The sequence below is a fragment of the Coffea eugenioides genome, chromosome 7, assembly GCF_003713205.1.
Source record: "Coffea eugenioides isolate CCC68of chromosome 7, Ceug_1.0, whole genome shotgun sequence".
Lineage (NCBI taxonomy): Eukaryota > Viridiplantae > Streptophyta > Magnoliopsida > Gentianales > Rubiaceae > Coffea > Coffea eugenioides.
The window spans coordinates 11,681,638-11,703,019 of NC_040041.1; the positions used below are offsets into that span (position 1 = coordinate 11,681,638).

Sequence of the window (21,382 nt, forward strand, 5' to 3'; positions counted from 1 at the left end):
TCTCAATTCTGGTTCCTTCAGCAACTGTATTCCTCCTTTGGTCCAGGCTCACCATTTCCAAGTTGGATTGCTTTTTAACTCTGGATATGATATGGGTGATTAATAATCATTGACATAAGCAAGCGTTTTTAGAGAGGTAAAATCAGTATGCTAATTTAGAGAGGTAAAATCAGTATGCTAATTTAGATGTGAAATCAAATTATCGTTTACCCGAAAATTGACTCCTTCAAAAAAATTGTGTAAATTCATTATTCATGCCAAAAAACTGGAGGTAAATGTACTGTATTCTGGTCTTAGGTCCTTCAAAATACTTTTCCAATCAAGAGTGATTCACTCTGTAGAATTATAGAATAGTGAGGAGTCTCGGGACCCCAAATGCAATTTCCTGCCAGTTGGCAAGAAGGAAAGTTCGGTGCCTTGTGAATTACGGTGGACCACTTGGAATGTCATCAAGTATAGGTTAAATTACATATAACCCCTTTGTGGTTTTGCATAATGTTAGATGGTCCCTTTAAAGTTTCAAAATAGCCATATGATTCCTCTATAACTTTATGTAAAGTGAAAAATTGATAGAATGCACAATTAGTTACGGCAATTATTTGAGAGCGCTCCAAAAGTGCTGTATCATAACATCTACTTAATTTCTTTATAATTTGCATTAATATCCACTTTACCCGTTGTAATTTTTGCATTTATCCATGTAATCCTTATGTGGTTTTATATAAGGTGATTAAGTTGTTGTTTGATTTAGCAATTAACTAAAGACATTGTTGATATTTCAACTAACAACATTAGTAGGTTATTTTTCGTCAAATGTCGAACGTACATGAAACAATAGGGGGTGAAATGAATATTTTGAAACATGAAGGAGGGTCATGTGGTAATAGATGAAACCACAAAAGAGTTATTTGTAATTTATCCTTAAGTTTAATGAAACGGTATCAATTCCAGTTATATAGTTTTGTTTTGTTCCTTTTCTTTAATCTGCAATGATGTGAGTAGAATTCCTTATAAAGCCAACCAAAAAGACTTTAGATGAAAATCAAGTCACAAATCTGAAACTTGGCTTAGTCAGCAAAGTTGCTAAGGTAATTATTGTCAGTTTTACTGAGAGTTTATTTTCTTGGTCTTGGCATAAGTTTGTCCTCGTTCATACAATTATAACATTCTCTATAATCGAAATCTTTCTTAATATCGTGTGCAATACTCATGGGAGTCTTATTATAGATCAAAGGTATAAAGATCCCTCTTATTAACTTTAGAGGACAATTGACAATACTAACTCATAATCGCAAAACTTGACTTTGTAATCTTACTCCTAAGGACTTGATTTTGATTAGTATCCCAATGAAATAGCTTATTAATATTTGCACTCATTTACCCCTCTTGCGCGCTCGAATTTACTCACTAAAAATATAGCATCCTTCCTCCAGAAAACATATCCAACACCTGAACTTGGAATGGTGATTGTAATTCCAAAAAAAATTTCCAAAAATTTTCTGACTGATTGCTGCATTATTATTATTTCTCTATCAGACTTGGAATATTTTTCTCCATGGAACTAAAATTCAATTGAAATAATTATAGTTGTTCAAAAAAATTCCATGTCTCATTGCTACATTGCCTTGCTGGTAGAAACCACAGGCGAATGGTCCTGACCTCGACAGCCATTTTCATCAGATATCATGTGCTGAGAAGTGGCTGCTGACTCTAGTCTTCGGAACTCGTGTGAGAAAAATTGGCAGTTTCAAATTTTTTTTTTTTTTTAAAGATTGTATTCTTCTGCCAAATAAAGAGGGTAGATTACAAATTTCAATGTCAAGCAAAATTTTAAGTATTTACAAATAATCCAATTTCATATTTTTTTTTAACAAAATATATGCGAAACCTGCTCTTATCTTTATTTCTTTAACAGTAGTTTTTATATCGTATAATTAATCTTTTGTCTGATTCCAATGGTGCTTGCTTGTCAAAACTTTCACAAATAGCCTATCAACAGTATCTCTATATTTCAACTTTTCGCAACCACTTCTCAACCTTCTTAAACTGGATTTTGATTTTTCATATTTTGTTCTCGATTGATTTTGATTTTGTAAAATTGGTTCTTGAAAATTAGATCTTTTAGAACGACTTATGTGTTCTCGTTTATTGTTAGAAAATCTATTTGAATAAATGCATAGATAATTTAAAAAAAAGTTAAAAAAAGTTGATTTTGACCAAAAAGATGACAATGTTAGCCTTATATGCCACATGAATAAATCTTTATGCTAATTAAATAATTTTTGATGTAATTACTCTTTTTTCTTTGTGAAGATTGAATATTGGATGACCAAAAGAAGGAACAGATAGATGAATCTCGAAGTCGAATAAGAGTAGGAAGAAATTAGAGACATCATAAAAATTATCAAATCTTTAGATTGTTTAGTAATTATGTTGAAATTTGAATGGTATTTTTGTCTGCATGAAAAAGTGAACCAGAATCAGAATCCAAAAGCATCTCAAGACCTACTTTTGATTTTCAGTTTTTCTAGGTACAAAAATTTTAAAATTAGGTTTTCAAAATCAGTTGAAAACACAATAAAAAATTGCTTTTCAAAAATCAAAAAGTAGAATTAGGTTTCCAAAATCATGTGAGAACAAGGCCTCTGTTACTTTACCCCCAAAATGTTTATGGCCAGTTATTCCATTTAATTCCTCTTTATTCAAGCCTCCTATATATAGCAAGCAAACTCTAACTTTAGAATGGCAACTAGGATGAAGGAAACGCTACATAAATATGAAACAAAGTCGAAGAAAAGAAAAGGCAGCTAGTGCTAAAACTCTATTTATTTGAATTAACATCAACTAAAAAAATGTAAAACTAAACACCAAGTAATGACTTTTAATCTTTCAACTATTCCCCAATTTTATTGAATATACTTGAGGGCTCTTGCTCAAACTCTAGCAAATTTTTTATTTTTATTTTGGCTTTATAGTTTTTCCTATTTTAACTCTTAATCATTAATCATTTATACAGTTAACTTTATTCTGAGTTTGCATTTAGTATTTTAAGGTGTATGATATATTACGCTATTAATTTATTTGGTAGTTCATCAAATGACTTGTGTATTTATAATTAAATGATTCATGGCTGTTGTGTTTGTTTTTAGATAGACATGGCCACATTTCAGATTTAAATCAAGAGCAAAACTTGAACTTGACCAGCTGTTTGTCCAGCTTGAACCGAAACAGACTTTGTGGAAAAGGAATCAAGGCCAGAACTGTGCTGAATGTTTTGATTCAGGCTCAAATTATCCTTACAAAATAAAAATCAAATATCAATGGGGAAATTGAAATATTTTTTTCCTTTCTAATTCAATTTCGATGAGAAAACTATGTATTGTTTATTTTAGTTAAAACGTTTAATAAATGTGAGGTATATTTCTTTCATATAATTTGTATCACTTTTTCTTTTTATTGTTAACTAAAAATAAATTAAGTGTCTTAATTTTCTTGAACATCCAATTTCTTTACTTGTCCTTATTCTAAATTCAGTATTAAATTTTCTTAGTATCGGGTTCTTGATCATAAGTGATTAAGTGTAATTAAGAAAAAGTCAAAACCATAACCATAACTAAAAGGAATCAGAACTAGACCAAAAAAAAATTCAAAACCGTAACTATAACTATCCGTAAATGGAATCGGCCATTTTTGAATCAAAATGGCGATATTGGAACCATAGCACCCTTACTTTTAGGTATTGATGTATAGGATTTTTTTTTTAAGGAAAAAAAACTAGTACGACGAAGAAAAAGCATGGCATGATAGCAATAACTTATTTAAGAGTAGGATTTACAATAATTATACTTTCGATTGTTCTCCCTCTCGAAGCTGAAATCTTGGTTTTATCATTGACAGGACTTACTACTTAAGCTCAACTTTTAATTGATTAGATTAAAGCTCATTTGAGATGATTCAAAAAATTATCAAAACTTAAGTAGGGATGCATGCAAGTCAAGTAGAGTCAATTTCAAATAGTGTCATGCTCGAACTCAAGTTCAATTGTTATTGGTGCTGCTTGAACTTGAACGAGCAAAATAAACGATCTCGACTCCTGGAAGCATCGCACGAGCTCAGGCTTGACTCGAATAGGCTGAAGAATCTGTCTAGCCTTTTTGAGCTCAAGCTACTCGAGCTCGAGCCCCATTTTCTGGCTTGAAAATCTGCTCTCCATTTCCAAAATTTCCACAATCATTCCGCTCCTGCCACTGAAGATCAAACACTCAACCATTTTTCCAGTTTATCATCCTGCATAAAATCCCTCCCAAAACGTTATTTATAACAATAACATGCATCATTAAAGATCCTATCTATACACTAACAAGAATACAAGATATGTAGCAATTAGCAAAGCAAAAGCCTAATAATCACAATAAGTACTTCAGCAGAAGCAGTCAAGAATCCCAAATTCCTTGAATGGCCTGAGGCTCAGTATTTGATCGAATTCCATCTTTCTATCCACTCTCGGATAAGCTGCAACTCGAGATCAGGGCAGCGACAGCGGCGCAATGCAACTCCAGCTCAGGTCAGCAGTGGTAGCGGCAAAGCAAGTGAAGTTGCTGTCAATTTGCTGTTTGAAGAAGATGAAGATGGAGACTTTCAAATTTCGTCTGAAGAAGAAGAAGCTGGAATAAGGGAGGAAAACTTGGGAATTAGGATTGAGAACTTGCGATTTGTGAATTGTAATAGAAAAAAATGTTTCTGAAATTCAATTCAGCTTTTAACTTTTAATATTTTTTAGATTTTATATTGTCAAATGTTAAAATCACTCCAACATAATGTTATGAGAAAGAGGTTTATATCGTAAATTATCTAACTTATAAACCTACAATAGTAAATTCATAACACATAATATATAAATTAAATATAACACTAAATACTTGAATAACCTCGTCGAGCTCACGAGCTTGACATATTCAAGATTAAACTCAACTCATTTTCCCAATTGAGTAGCTCGACCTTGACCCGAACTCGATCTACATCGAGTTTCAGTTGTGCTCATAATTGAGTAGCTCATGAGCTACTTAGATCATGTGCAGCCCTAAGCTCAAGCATAATTTTAGACTTGTCGAAATATGAATGTAAACTTGAACATGCAACGTTTAGCCTGATCATAGTATACCCCTACTTTTGCTCCCCCCTTCCCACCAAAACAAGGATTATTGGATGATAATCAATGTTTTAAAAGGGTTGAGATGTTAGGCAAGATAGGTTTTTGTCTCATGAGGTGAGGCAAAGCGAAAGCCCAATGTGTCGTGCATTTGCCCCGTAAATGTTTAGAACTCTCATAAATAAAAAAACAAAGTATAGGAATATCTATAAATAAATATTGTGCCTTATTTCATTAACCTCTAATTTTTCAATTGTCGAGAGATTTTACCCAAGTCTTTCTATCATCCTTGAATCAAAAGCATAGAAGGAAAATTCCATAGAAGTTCTCATTACAAAACATGCTAATGTAACATGTGACAGTGTTATTTATTACGCCTTATTTCTTATATGACACTTCTCGAGTAGCTTATGAAGATCAAGAATGTCCTCCATGATTGTGGTCAATTGGAAACAGTTTCTTCCACTTTGAAAAAGGATTTGCACAATCCCTTTTGCATCTGAATCCAGTGACACTTTCTTCCATTCAGAGGCCGTAGAGCATCAGTAAGTGCCCGTCTCTGATCAGTAGCCATTGCCTCTGCAACTAAAGCTTTCCTACAACATTATGTCTAGAAAGCCGAAGCACGACTCGTACTTCCTATGTTAATGCAGTTTTCAAATACATTCGAATAAACAAGAGGCGAAGGAGATCAGATCTTCTAAAATAATAATATTCACGTAAAAAAATTCAAGTCCAACATCTCTAGGTGATCCTAGCATCAACCACCAAGATTTTGTTTAAAGAAATTAAGACTTAAATTTAGATATTTGATGTGGTGTCAAAAATACATACCACAATTATGCAACATTTAAATTTAAAATTTAACTTTTGCACAAATATCATGAATTTAATAGTGACGATGTATATACTGTCAGTGTATATAAAATTTACTCACAAAGACAACAACCATAACAACTTCTGAAAAGGGTAAAGTTGTCAATGAACTTTCTTAAATTTTCTCATTTTTTAACTGAAGTTCTTTGCCTCTCTAATTAGTCAGCTATTTAGAATCCCGCATTTAATTTATCATTTTTGCACATAAATGGATTAATGGGGGAGCATTCTCGACCCTAAAAAAGAAAACTTAAAACTCGTAGCCGATGAACCATTAGTCTAATGATTAAACAACTAAGGTTGGTGAGGAGGACTATACCTGTGCTCTAAATTTTAATCTAATCCCTCTTTAACTGCAAGTGCACAAGTCGTGAATTGTAGTATATAAACAAATTAGGATTGATCCCACAGGGAAATCAGCTATATATGAATTACTAAGACTTTTGGCTCTTTCTATTATCTAAACTTACCAGGAATTTTTAACTAGACTAAGCAGCTAAATGCTAAAGTAATACAATGCAAGTTAATAACTCGAAATAACTCAACTAAACATTAATGTTCTAGGGTATAGAATCCATCAAAAGTGCCTAAACATGGATGCATTAGCTAACTATCACTCATACTCTTGTCTTGCTAAGGATGCATTTCACTCAAACCATCAGAACTTACTTTCGCCAATGAACCGAACTTAGTCTACACAAGTATTTTCCTACTTTCGTGGTGAAGTCTCAGGCATAAATCAGAATCTAGCGCAAGAAATGTAATAAACATCCACTTAAGTGCACCACTACTTTCGTGTGTTCACTTCTTAGGTTCCATTCATTCATTTTCCATTATTGTCAACTATTTTCATAGACTAACAACAACTAAAATGGCTTGTAAATGAAGATCAAGCATTCACAAGTGCTAAAGTATGAATAAATGAACTAGCAAGTACAAGATGTAGCAATAATCACTTCATTCATCCATATTCAAGTCACAAATAGTTTCATCTCTCCCTAGAACAAGAAGATTTAGCTAGACATGGTAGGTTTAACAACAAAGCTCATATCTTCAATGTAACAAAGCATTAGTAAGACAAATAAAGAGAGTAAAGATGAAAAAATGCTCATTCAATTGAAGAAATATGATTTTCAAACTCTATTATCCTCATTTCTAACAAAAATCCTTTAATACGTCAAGAGTTCTTCAAGTTCTTCAATAGAAAGGAAAACTAAATCTTCAACTATATCTAAGTTAAGCTAGAGAGAAAAGAAAAGAAGAGTCTCCTCCTTAGGTTCCTTCTCCCCTCAATAATATGCTTTTCTTTCTTTTTAACTCGTCTCTTCACTTCTTGTTCCAAAAATGCCCTCCATTGGAATCCCCAATATTCCTTCTTCAAGAGTACAAAGTGCCTTTTTCAACTTCCAGTCGAAAATTGTTGTGAAACAAGAGTCAAAAAGTAAGTATGAAATGCACACAAGTTGGTCTGCAAATTGCAGCAGAAAGAGAAAAATCCGAGGCCGATGATCCGAGGGCTTCCAAACAGATAAGAATTCAGATCAGTTTTTCCATTTTCTTTCACTTTTCTTGTAGAAGTTGATCCGAGACCTATTCCCTATGGATCCGAGCTCGGATCTTCTGCTCTCGGATCAACTTCTCCAGCATCAGAGATGAGGGCTCGAATGTGTGGCCTTTGGGAATGGATCCGAACTCGAATCCTCCCCCCTGTTTGTAGCTTCAATCCTTTTTCTTTTCCTGTGCAACTCACTATCTTGTTTCATGTACACGTTAATCTCCGTGAGTTGCCTTGCATCTGCTTCAACTAGAGAGTGTTCCATGCACTCATTACCTACAAAATACCATATGTTTCTGCATTATTCCACTCATTTGCACATTTAGTTTACTAAGTAACATTTGAAGAAATTTTATACTAAAAGGGCATAAACATGGCTATCATCCCCTAAAAACACAACAAAACTTGCACTTTATCAAATGAAATCAATGTAAAATATTCACTTGTCAGTTGGGTTCCAAAACTTACACTACTACAAAAGTGTCCTTTTATGACATTCAAAAGCGTCATTATAGATCTATGTCATGACGTTTAGGCTCTAATGACGCTCTATTAGAAGCGTCGTCCATTCTAGCGTCACGATAGGTTTATGACAGTTTTAAGTGTCCCAATTTATCGTTATTATGACACTATTAAATGTCATTATCTATGCATATTATGACACTTTCAAATGACAAGAAATGTTGGGGTACAATAACATATCATGACACTTTTTTAGTATAAGTAGATAGAAATATTATGACACTTTTGAAGAGTAACTAGATCAGGCTTTTATGACATTTTCTACTTGTCAGTGTAGCATCTAAATTAAAGTGTTCCACCTTCTTGCTGCATATCATATGACAGCAGAAACCACATTTCATCCTGCCATACAAGCATCTCCAATCCTAAATTTTGAAGGATTGTAACGTAGCTAGTACAATAATATAAAAGAAGCAATACAATCATCCAAACTTGTGCAAAAGTACATCATCCAAACAATCCACACCAAAAGTGTCTACAAATTATATACTAATTTAGAATAAGGGAAGCCCTAAAGATGGATCAGAAAATTTATTATTTGAGCCACCAGCAACAGCACCACTAGTGCCACTGCCATCGCCACCAACGGAGGGCTGAGACACCATAGGTGGCTGCACCTGAAGTGAGTGATCATCTTCATCCAAAGACAGTCTTTCATATGCTACATTAGTGAAAGAAGCAGCAATAACAATCACAGGTCCAGAAGCAATCAAAGCTCCCACAACATTTCCTCCAACAACTTGACCGTATCTTCTAGCCAAATATATGGTCAAATTGGTGGCACCCAGTGGAGTTGGTGGTGGAAGGAAGGAGCTCGACAATGATAAAATTTCGAACCAGCCATGTAACGTCATGACTGAGCCGGCAGCAGCTAGTTGCCTCAAGCTCACATTGTTGACCGTGCCACTACTACTCAATATGCAAATACCTCTTTGCCTTTTTCTAACATATGTTGCAGCTAATTCAAACACATCACAGCCGCTGCTGACCTCTAATTTATGTGCTCGGAGCGTGTTGGCACTCTCTTGAGTGATTATCACCGGGGGTTTAGGATTGTTTTTGGAGCTAGGTGGCCGGCCTCTTGGCCGACGAGCTACAACATTGCCTGAGCTTGTGTTTGATGTGACCAGCTCTATATAGACAAAAACAACTAAATATCTCAAACAGAAAATGCATGTTCAAACTAAAGATCCGAAGAGAAAACATAAAGACACATTCAACCATGTTGCAGTATTTCAGTTCTCTATTCAACTCAAGATTAGTTTATAAAATAAATTTCAAAAAAAGAAGGCAGAACCTTGGCAAAAAACTAAAGGGCATGCTGCTTGGAAGAATTGAGTAAACTAGAGAGCAAATCCATTTGGCAAGCAATGAAAAGCTCGTTTAGTCAATTTATCAAACATGTGGTGGGTCACAGATGCTACCAAACTGATGCTAAAGAAGGCTATAACATTTACTTGGAATCTTTCGACGGTATCCATTTAGACCTAAAGTTAAAATTATCTCTTAAATACAAGAAATCAAAAAGAAAACAACCTTGATGTTAACAAACAATTGAATCATTGATATTCAATAAACTAAACAAACATCTTAATCATCATACCTCCATCGGTGGGATGAATCCTAGTTGCTTCCTCCTTGAAAAATTAGCAGATTGGCAAGAAAATTGGCTAAATCTGCCCTAAATTGAGAGAAACAAGAGAGGGAGGGAAAGGTCACAGTACAAAAAGAGAGAGAATGCAGCGGGTGAGGAGAGATGTGATGAGATGTGGTAAGTAAGAAAAGGGAGGAAATATTAGAATTTTGGGTGAAAATAATCACGCGCTAAAACGTAGAGCCAATTTTCAAAATTAAGGGTGATACGGTGTAGTTTTGTCTATTTTTGGCACCTTTTTAATGACACTCCTTACTGACTGTCATGTTAACACCCTATTATGACACTTAGGAAAAAATGTCATAATACAAGTGTCACTAAAAGCTATTTTTCTAGTAGTGTTAGAGGTACTAGATTCAGACCTCACAACACGTGAATTGTAGTCTAATTGTATCCGTAAGCATCCAGCCCACCGATTGTGAGTTTAGATTGTAACCATCCATCCCTCCCGTTGTGGTTTTGAGCTATTTGTGATCTCATCATGATAACTAAATCGTTGTTATTATCATTATCATTACTATTACAAAAATACCATGAATCTTGGTACCTTTGAGTGTAAGTATTTTTATAGGTGAATTTCCAGAAATAATGCAAATGAGAGAAAAAGTCGGAGAAGTGGTGTTGTGTGAGAATGTGTGATAATTGAAGGGTGGCCGCAAATGAAATTATCAGCTACTGAAAAAACCAATTTTTTTCCATTTTTCTTTTGCAATTGAGAAGGAAAATTTTGTTTTCATTCTTTTGCGGTGAGCTTTTTAATAGCTGCATGCACTATGCATGAGGCTAAGACCAATTTTTTTTTAATGAAGCCCTAAAGTATAATAACTAAACCCTAAAGCCTAAAGCCTAATTCCAAATTTATAAATCGTAAATCCTACTTTATAAAACCTAAACCCTAATTTATAAATCCTAAATCCAAATTTATAAATCTTAAACTCTAATTTATAAGTCAAAGTCCTAATTTATAAACCTTAAATCCAAATTAATAAATCTTAAATACTATTTTATAATACCAACAATCTGCTGCACAATTTGAAAGCACAAACGCAGAACCACAATGCTAGCAATTCTTCGACAGAAAATCTAAAGGCACAATTGTGGCGACACAATGGGAATGGACAAATACAGGACCACAATTGCAGGAGCTCTTCGATAGAAAACCCTAGCAATGGAACGAAGAAATTGGGGGACTTAGAAAGGAAGTTGGAGAGACTAGAGTACAAAGATGCAAATAGGGATCTAGTCGGTGATGTATTTGTAGCCAAACATTTTGCATCATTGTTATCGATGATATCCATCCGTTGATCAATATTTAATCAATGGCTAAAAAAAACTGCTAAAAAAAACTGTCGGTGGGCATCCTTGGAATGCGGCTAAACTGCGGCATCCGGATTTTGAAAAAAAAAAAATTAACTTGGCACCATTGATCCACTTTTTATCAACGGTACGAAGAATTATGCCGCATCCAAGAATATTGCAGTTTTGCCAGACGCCGCAACGTAGCGTCTGAATTAAAAAAAAAAAGGTTTGCACTGGATAAAAAGCTTTGCACTGTTGATCACAAGTTGATGAACGGTGCTCAAATGTAGCTGCATCCATTGTTGGATGCGGCGTTTGAAATTTTTTTTTTTTTTTTAGAAAAGCTTTGCACCGTTGATCATCACAATTTGATCAACGGTGCTTTTTTTTTTTTTAAATTTCCACTATTCTTTGCATTATTAGTTTAAAAAATTCGAAAACAAATTAACTTTATCCCTACGCTGCAAATTACGGCCGTGGCCCCTAAAACAGCATTAATTTCCCCACAACACCAATTTTGGCATGATCTCTTATTTCCGTAATATTTACAGAAATTCGCCTATTTTTATGGTCTTAGTTTGTTATTTCAATTATTCCCTTATTAATTGATGATTAAAACTTCATATTATTGCTCTTATAATTTATAACCATTAAAATTCATCATAGAAAACAATAGCTGATGACAAGATAAAATGTTAATTGATGATTAATTTCACCATATTATATAATACAATATTAATTTATAAAGAAAATCCTCATTAAACTTGTAAACACATGTGATAAAATAAATATTGAATGTAAAATAAATGATTTAGTAGACCCATGTAATACTATTACTAAAGTATGATGGTTGCTCATAATATCTAACAAAATGTTATCCACTAGAAAAATACCAATCACGTGCAAAGCATGCGAAGTATCACTGGTAAAAACCATCATAGACTTGATTTGTTTACATTTGAGTTGGTAATTATTCCTTATTACCATCACCTTAAGTTTTGGAAATATAGTTTTCTTAATTGTCTAATAACTCCTACAAATTGATGTTCAAGTTATAAATATTGTTTAAATTACAAAACAACAAAGATTACATAACAACATAATCTTACCTGATGGGGCTTCCTCAATACAACCTGTCGGTACACTTGCGAGAACCGCAGAAACACTTCTTCATCTTGATGTTTCCATTGGCATCAAGAACCCGATTGAGCTTGTAATTATAATCATATGAAAGTTCCTTCAATGCAGGTATTTTCTTGGTAGCAAAAAGCATTACATGGGGCACTCTTTTGTCGTCATGATCGTAAAGAACATTTTGAGCATAAAGATTTGGTGAGCAACTGTGGTTGATGAATCTTCCCACATTCCCATATTTCGCTGCATCAATTGTAAAGCCTTCACCATCATCAAGATCAAAAAGATATTCATCATTATCTCTTAAATCAGCTTCCTTGTCCTGGAGCAACTCTCCAGCATATTCACATATGAAACTGCCAGATGGGATTTCAACCTGTGATCTAACACCCCATCCAGTTGATTTAGTCCTAAATATCTCCAATGGCAATCGAGGACCATGTTGGCTAACTCTGTTCTGACAAGAAGGTGGGCATTTGCAATTCGGGCCACATTCGTGCACCATTTTCTTTGCTCTAACGATGGAGCCTTCCTCATTGAACGGAAGTTCCCCTCCGTTCTTCACAGCACAAGGACATCTAATGGAGTCCGAGCATCCACCAACGCAATCACAACCTTCAGGCAATGAGACTTGATACCAATGTGGATACATTATCTTGGTTATGTAAGTAAAGTTATCTGGTTTTTCAATGCTAATTTCATTCACAACCATGATTGGGACTTTTTCCTTGCCTCCAGACACATCATATCCTGTCTCAGCATTGTTGTCCTCGAGGTCCTTTAAGGATCTTCTTGGCTTGGTAATACTTAGGTGATTACAATCTGGCTGCCTTGACGATCGAACCAATTCAAACATCAAGGACAATTTGCCAGACTTGGATCTTTCAGGCCCAAATTTGCTCACCTTATATAGACCGTCATAGATGTACATTTTCTTTGTAGCTGTGGTTGCATCAACAGATCCTAAGATAGTTTTACGAATAACCCTCACAGGATAATTTGCATCCATGCTATTCTTCAAGGCAAGATTACCTCGTTGGAGCTTTTGATCTTCAAATGTCTGACCTTGGCCAGAATATAGAAGAATATCAGGAGAAGCCGCTCTGTTTCCATAACGGCGCAGACCTGAATCCACCACACTGTTAGCATACTCTTTTCCTTCAATTGTCACGTGATTAATACCAGCCATTTGTTCATGATGTAGACCAACAAGAGCAAGTTCAACCCTGAATCGGAACTGGTTGCCAATTTCAACCCCAGGAACATGTCCGAAACATGGTTCAGTATTCACCCATTTCTGCTGTTTCTTGAGAAGCATTGCTGCTTTAATATGAATCTGTTGTCTCATTGGTCCCTCCCCCAACTCTTGCTTGTATTCATCTAAGAGACTTCTGTATAGCTCATCAAAGAGCCTAAGGGCATTCTGCACATTGCTGTGACTAACAATGTTCATGGCTGCATTATCATATGGAACAATTGCCAGATTTTCCATATCCTTCACTTCGGTTTCTTCAACACTCTTTTCAGCTGTATTTCCTTTTTTTCTTTTATTATTGCAATTGATTCTTGATTGAAGTCTATTTTCCCACTCTGAAGCAGATAAAATGCGAACATCCTCGTCATCTCTTTCTTCTTCCTCTTCAGATTCACGGACTCCGGATGTTTGCCCATGCACATGATTTTGGCTTGAATTTTTTCGAGTGATTCCACCATGATCCTTGACTAATTTTTTCTCACAAAAATTACTTGATTTCTCCTCTATAATGCAACAATCTTCATCATCTTCATCTCCATGTGATTTGTTATCAGTTTTGGCTTTCACCTTGGTAATTGGCTCACCTGAGTGAAGAATTGCTTTCCTTACGAACCCATATTCCACATTAGTTGGTGCCACAATTCTCAATCGCTCAGCTGCTACAGCATTCGAAGAAGCATTGAAATTCTTGATAGTCTTCATCGCGGAGGTAAATGGACCACAATGGACTGGAAAACTTCGGACTGAATCAGCATCTGAACGCTTGAATTTTGATGCATGTTTGTTACTTGGATAACTGTCCTCTTGAAACAGTCGCTTCCCGGGCATCTTAGCAGGAGGGGATGTGTCAGTTAACAAACTCATCTTCAAGTTAACCTACGAGAATCTTTGATGTTTCCTAACTGAAATTTTGACCACTGAATAAATGGAAACAATGGTTGTTGTACCTAATTAAAACCTGAAAACAATATGAACCAATTTTGAATTTACTAATAACCAGTCAAATAAGAAAAGAAGGCAACATGTGGGTAGAGGATAAGTACACAAAAAAAAAAAAAAAAAATGGGCTCACTATAAAACTTTGACATTATCTGACAGGTTGTCGATGCCTGTGCAATAATAAAAATAAACCTAATTGTCAATTAAAATAACCAAAACCCGATTCCAAGTACTAGAGCAAGAACTCTAGGTGTGCAATGGGTTACTTGATTCACCCCTGTTCCCGAAGAGTTTACTTGATCCGATATACCCGAATGGGATGGCTTTTTCACAAATAATTATTAATTTGTAAACAGGGCAAGTAGGGTCGTATCCTCAGGAACTGGGGATATTTGTCTCTTTTGAAATCTAAAGTAACACGGGGGATGTTTTTGTATAAAGAATGACAATTAAAACAATTCAACTAAAAATAAAATAGCCAACTAAAAATTAAATGACAATTCACTAAAATCAGAGTAATAATAATTAAAGGTCTAGCCAAGAAATAATTTCAGCAATGGTTCACCTAATTGATCATTGATGCACAAGCAATTCCAATTATTTATTAATAAATAGGTTATAACTGTTAAACAAGCGATGACAGTCAACCCCTCCTTACTGTGTCGGTGATTAAGGTACGCCCGTTAATCACTGTTCTAATTGAGAAATAGTCCTAGGTACGCCCGTAAGGTTTAATTTCCCAATTGCCTAACGTATTAAAGGAGCCCTATTCTAATCAAATAACGCACTATTAGGGTTATTTTAAATTAACTCGCATATTCCCCTGACACAAATCTAATCATGCCAGTTGTCACATTTCAATGCAATTAAATAATTACGAATTTAATGCCCTAATTGACAATAGATTACCAAATTAACTAATTATCCGGATCCAAGACAATTGATTAATTGGACAACCATAAACATTGTAATCAAAGAATATGCGAATATTAATAAATAAAATAAAAAGATAAAATTAAATCGATCTCACAATTTTCAGACAAATCAAAGCATCCGTTGTTCCTTGACTAGACAAAGGGATTTAGCTCATTGTCAGATGAGAAAAACCCATACAAAACTGAAGAGAAAGTAGCGGCCATTGTCCTTCGATTGAGAAAGGCTCACTCCGTTCAATTGATGAAAGAAAACGTAAAATACAGAAAGTGACTAAGTCCTCCAATTGCTCCTGACATGCCGTAGGAGGAATCCACCAAAGACCAAAAGGAAAAGTCAAAAGAAAAGCTAAGCGAAGAGTCCCTGCCACACGAAGAAGGAAAAGCAACTAAAGAAAAGTAAAAAACCTAAGCTTCAAAGTAGTCTGCTCTATTTCTTCTCTAATTCTCCCCTGCTACTGTGCGGCGGCCAAGGAAAAGAAGACTCCGTCCTCCTCGGTTCAGCAGTTGCCATAAAAGGGCAAAAGTTTTTCTTTTCCAAAAATGCCCCTGGGGATAAGCGCTGTTACTTGGATTCCTTTTCTGTCAAATTGGCACTTGTTATCATATTTTTATTCTACTCTCTGAAATAAATGTAAAATACCAAAAGTGAATAGAATCTAACAATTAATTCATATTGGGTCAGATAATAGGGGGAATTAATAATAAAATAAATGATAAAATTGCAACCTATCATTATCCCACCCGCAAATTGCTCATATATTAGCACAAGTATTAAAACTTTTACTAAAATATAATGACTTTTTATACAATGTCACTATCAAAATTTTCTATTACACTAGCATATAAAGATACACGCCACATGTAAATTGAATTTCAAATTTCAATAGAGATTATGTAGCATTCGTTTAAACATGTTGGTGTTATCAAATTCTCACACTGATAATTTATAAAAAACAGTTTTCAAATAAACAATTAACATGCCTTTAATCAATTTGTATATTGAACAAAGAATAATGAAAATTTTAAGTTTGCGAGAGATCAAAGGTTAAAATGTTGGCTCAAATGTACAACAATTGGCTCCTCTCAAATATATTGTCTCTAGATAAGATTGGAATTTTATATTGAAAATATTTTTAGCAGCTTGGAGGTACTCTTTCCTAGTTTCATGGTCGCATAAAACTTAATTGGTTAACCTGATTCTCCATTCACTGTTTTTTTTTTTGTGGTAATTAAAATGTGAAACAACATTTTGTTAGGTCAATGAAATTTGACAAAACAAATAAATTTCGCCAATCCATTAAAATCAGTTATATTGATCATCTCCTACATTTAACTCTAAGATCTTTTGTGTGTGTGTGTGTGTATCCATGAACCAATGAGTATAGACAATCAATTAGATGGAAGTATATTTTTAAGATGACACAGCACTATATGAACATCACAATAAATAAAGTTAATTTTGGTAGCAAAATGAGTTAAAAATTATATTTTGTGTAATTTGAATTTTCTTGTAATGCTTCCAAGATATTAGAAGACTTTTCAAAAAGTAGAATAATTAAATTTTGGATTTTCTTTTCATTTCTAAAAGTCTCATTTTGCTTTATTCTTTATTATGATATTCCTCTGTCTAAAATTAATTTTCATGGAAGCATTATGAGTATTCAAAAAATCAAAGAAAGACTATATATAGGAGTGCGCATAAAAGTGTGCACGCTTTCTGTGAGAAATATAGGATGGATAAATCAATATGGTTTCTATCTTGCAGAAACGAGGTGTGGCATCTCCAAACCATAGTTATTAAACCCAACCCGGGAAGGAACCCGGCGAAGGAGGTGGGTCAACGGGTTACTGGTTTAACCGGTGGGTGAGTGGTTGAACCGGTGGGTCACTACATATATTTAAATATTATATTTCATAATTATTTATATAAGATATATGATATAAATTGTAATAAATAATGCCATAACAAAAGCTCATTTAATTTAATTTGTTATAAAATAATTAATTCATATAAGAATCAATCAAATATAAAGTTATTTATTAATATACCAAACTTCAAGTGTAAAATTTTATCTATATTTAGTGTAATTATCTAGCTTATTTATGAATTTTAAGTGTAAAAAATTATTAAAAATAATATTTGTCTTTAAATGAATTATTTAATATGTTATTTTTGGAATCCATTTTATAACTTATAGAGTTTGGAGGGTAATAAATTTTTATTAAAAGATTCCAAATAAATTTGTTTTAGAGAAAAAAATATAGAATTGAAAAAACATTTATATATCATAATAAAGCTACTATATCAACATATTTGGAAGTAGTTTGGTGGTTAGCAGGCGGTAGTGTTGGGGCAGAGGTCCGAAGTTCGAGTTCCCACAATAGCAATATAATTTTTCCACAAAATCCGGTTAGTGACAAAACCGGCCAAAACCCACCGGGTTTCCGGTTTAACCGGTTCGACCGCCGGATCGTTGACTAAGTCAACGGTCTCTTTGCACAAACGATCTGATTCCAAACCCGGCCCGATCCAATGACCGGTCCACCGGTTTGACCGGTTCGACCGCCTGGCCGGGCCGGGTTTAATAACTATGCTCCAAACTAGACAAAATGTTTCTTTTTCTTCTACAATGTTGTAGGAATGATGTTTTTTTATTTTTAAGTATGAAGTATAGTTAACCCAAATTAACAAGAGAATATGTTATACTAGTAATTAATCTGCTTTTTGAACATGCCCTTATAAAAGTTTTAAAGGTACATTACGTATAACCCCTTGTGGTCTCATACAGTACTACATCATAACATGAGCCCTCTAATGTTTTAAAATATACAATTTATCCCCTACTGTTTCATGTAGAAGAAAATTTGACATAACATAGCCTCTAAAACGTCATTAGTTGAAAACCAGTATTGACCTTATTTAAACATCAAATTGAACAATGGCATAAGGACCTTCCTATGGGTGGCTTATGTGAATAAATGAAAAAAGTACAAGGGAGTTGAACGGATATTATGATTCCACATATTGCATCTTTGGAGAGATTCCATTGCCATCATAACCGATGGTGCTTTCTGTCTATTTTCTACTTTAATTTACATGGAACCACGGGAGGAATATATATGGATTGGACATTTTGAAACCTTAAAGAGATTATATGGCAATACGCAAAATTACAAGGGGATTGTATGTAATTTACCCAAAGAAATAACAGCAAAGGAATTGTTGTAAAATAATTAACAACTTTGAATTTGAATTAAGTGATTTTCCTAAGAAATGTAACTTGGAATCGAAAGTTGTATGCAAGCCTAGTGCGCCTCCAAAATCATTTGATTTTGGAGCTTTAGTTTGATAAGCAATGGAGGCAAATAGCAAATATTAAATTGCATTTATAAAACAAGAATAAATTTAGTGTTTTCTACAATTCAGTTAATAAGAATTTTTGTGATTAACTATGATTAGTTTTTCCTAAACTTTTTCACACTAATTCAATGGCTATATAGGAGATAATTTCTTTTCAACTAAGATAATCAGAAATGATTGAATCAGTCATCTACACCCTTCAACAAAAAGATTAAGACAAACAACATGGACATATTAAAATAAAAATAAATTTTTACGATTTGTAGGGATTAGATTTTCAAAAATTACTTTTCTTAGTAACTTCATTCCCCTCTCATCCGATATAATTTGGGTTCTATCACGTTATACCAATGGGGAAAGGCAAAACAATTTATGTAATCGGCTACTTTTCTATTCCTTCTAAGTCATTAATTTTTCAATTGAGTACTTGGCCTGTGTAGTTAGCTACATGTAAATGAATGTGTTGTGTACATGCTTGATGAGTTTCCACTACTATCAAATTGAAAAATGCATGCCTGTGTATCGAGCAAAAAGCAAAAAGAGAATACCTCAATTTTTATTGAGCTACTTGAAGCTGATATTCAAATCCAGTTCTGATTGAAAAGATGGTTTCCTTCGAAAATGGCTTTCTTATGTTTCTTGCTGTGATTAATTAAGATACTTGCGAGCTCTGTGAAACAGAATGTTTTCCATCAAAATAACAAAATTTCTTCTCTAAAATAAAATATATAGCATTTAAATTTTCTTTTTGGAAAAATAGAAAAAATATTTTGATATCTCAAAAATGTAAATAATTCCAGACAAAAATCAAAAGTAAGGGATTTGAGCATTCGATTTTAGGATTTTGGGCCTTAGTATGTATATAGAAACAGTTCAAGAAATAAAATCTAAAAAATAATTAAAGTTTAGCTAACTTTTTCAGACTAGCATCAGATACGAACATGTCAATATGGCAATCGTCTTTCTTTCTGTTGACATCTACCTTTCATCTTACAAAAAATTAATAGTTTTACAAATATTGGACCAAAATTTCTATACACAAACCAGCTCTATCACAAAACATAATTTTTTCCAATAAAAATGCTTATAAAAGGCAAAGGCAAGAAACAACAACAATGTAAATTTACCAAACCAAAAGGTGGAAGTCAGGAGCAAGCTTGAGATTTTTTTTTTTTTAAAAAAAAAAGGTGAAAGAATTCTATATGAATAAGAATTTGAAACTATTTGTACGGGGTTGAAGCTTCAACAAAACCTATATGAAACTAAATGAATCGATTGAACATTTGGATTTTCCAAAGCTTGACTATAGTTGAAGAAAATTAAGAGTTGCTCATAAAATTCTTTTAACAAGGAATTACCTGTGAGAAACAAAAACTAATTTATGCCTGAAAACAACTGTTAACACTTATCTTGAAATCAATTTTCCAACCCATAAAAGATTTGGCTCTCTTATATAAAGGAACTAATATTGCAAAACCAAATGTGCTTCAAATGTATGATGAAGGAATAGCGATAAAGATACATGATTTAGTTTACAATTTTGACACATAAACTACTAAAAGAATGAAGAAAGAAAATCTTTAAAATAAAGAATACCTCATTAGGGAAAATGTTTGTTTTATTTAACTTCAATATACAAGGCTCATTCTATTTTTTTTTCACCGGGAAAAATGAATAAAGGTAAAATATGAACAAAGCAAGATACCGTACATTGTGCATCTCATCGGCAACTTGTTGAACTAAGGATACAAGAAAAACATGATACAACCAGTGTTGCATCAAAGAAAACAGAAATGCATGCATGACTGCTCCTACTGTAGTTAGAGATCATTCTTACAAATGCTCTTCCTTGAAGAATTTTCCTTGGCTTCAGAATTGTTGGGTATGTTCGGCAAACCATGGTAATCCTGATTGAAGACACTGTTTTGAATCAGGAATAGGAACAATAGGTCCAAGGAAAATGCGCCACAAGTCTAGTAAAATTGTAACAAGCATTGCAGCCCCCAAGGCATCAATGGCCACTCTGGGTAGGTTCCACGGATCGCCAGGTTTTTCATCAACCCTCCGAAACATTGGGAAGCTGACAATGAAATAAATTGCATAAAACAAGCTGCCAACTTTGTACATGGATGCTCGGTCCACAAACGTATAATAGGGAAAATTTGCAATAGCCACTGTCTCCAGGTATGCAATGACATAAGCAAGAGCCAGAATCCAGCCAGCCTTAAAAGCCCATTGAATTGTCTCAGGCAACGCAGCAATTGCATGTTGTAGTCTACGAAGAGTAATGTTTGAAACAACATGGTAAAACAAGAAGCAGACGTGAGCAAGGAGGAAAGTTGTATGGGGTACATCATTCATCCTCCATGATGGAAAGGTATACGATGCGCCCAAAACTTTGAAAAAGTAGTGAGTCCAAAAGTAATTTCCAACATAACTGAAAATCATCATCCAGAGATTAGCCTTTACCCAATGGCGATTGCTCCAAGAAACATTTCTATCAGCCTTTCCAACAAATAGAAGTGGTACTACAAACGTAGGAACTGCCGAAACAAGACCAATAAGCAGATACTCCCATTCTGTGAATGTCTCATATAACTTGTAAGGAACAACAATGCCAAGGCAAAGGGTTAACCAGAAAGGTGTATATAGAAGAAAGAATATTTCGCCCCATCGCTTACTTGGATTTTGAGCTAACCACAT

General features: G+C 34.0%; 3 protein-coding genes across 3 annotated transcripts; all 3 read right to left on the reverse strand.

The window, feature by feature from the left end:
• Window positions 1-8,596: 8,596 nt before the first annotated feature.
• On the reverse strand, window positions 8,597-11,991 carry LOC113776895 (AT-hook motif nuclear-localized protein 21-like). Its single transcript, XM_027321944.1, has 2 exons — window positions 11,949-11,991; window positions 8,597-9,234 (listed from the first exon to the last, which is right to left on the reverse strand). The coding sequence occupies exons 1-2, from the start codon at window positions 11,989-11,991 to the stop codon at window positions 8,597-8,599; spliced, it is 681 nt and encodes a 226-aa protein (XP_027177745.1).
• Window positions 11,992-12,178: 187 nt separating this feature from the next.
• Window positions 12,179-14,308, reverse strand: LOC113776896 (histone-lysine N-methyltransferase, H3 lysine-9 specific SUVH5-like). The gene has a single exon (XM_027321945.1). It carries the CDS (start codon window positions 14,306-14,308, stop codon window positions 12,179-12,181), a length of 2,130 nt encoding a protein of 709 aa, XP_027177746.1.
• Window positions 14,309-20,548: 6,240 nt separating this feature from the next.
• LOC113776897 (cycloeucalenol cycloisomerase-like) lies at window positions 20,549-21,382 on the reverse strand. Its single transcript, XM_027321946.1, has one exon. It carries the CDS (start codon window positions 21,380-21,382, stop codon window positions 20,549-20,551), a length of 834 nt encoding a protein of 277 aa, XP_027177747.1.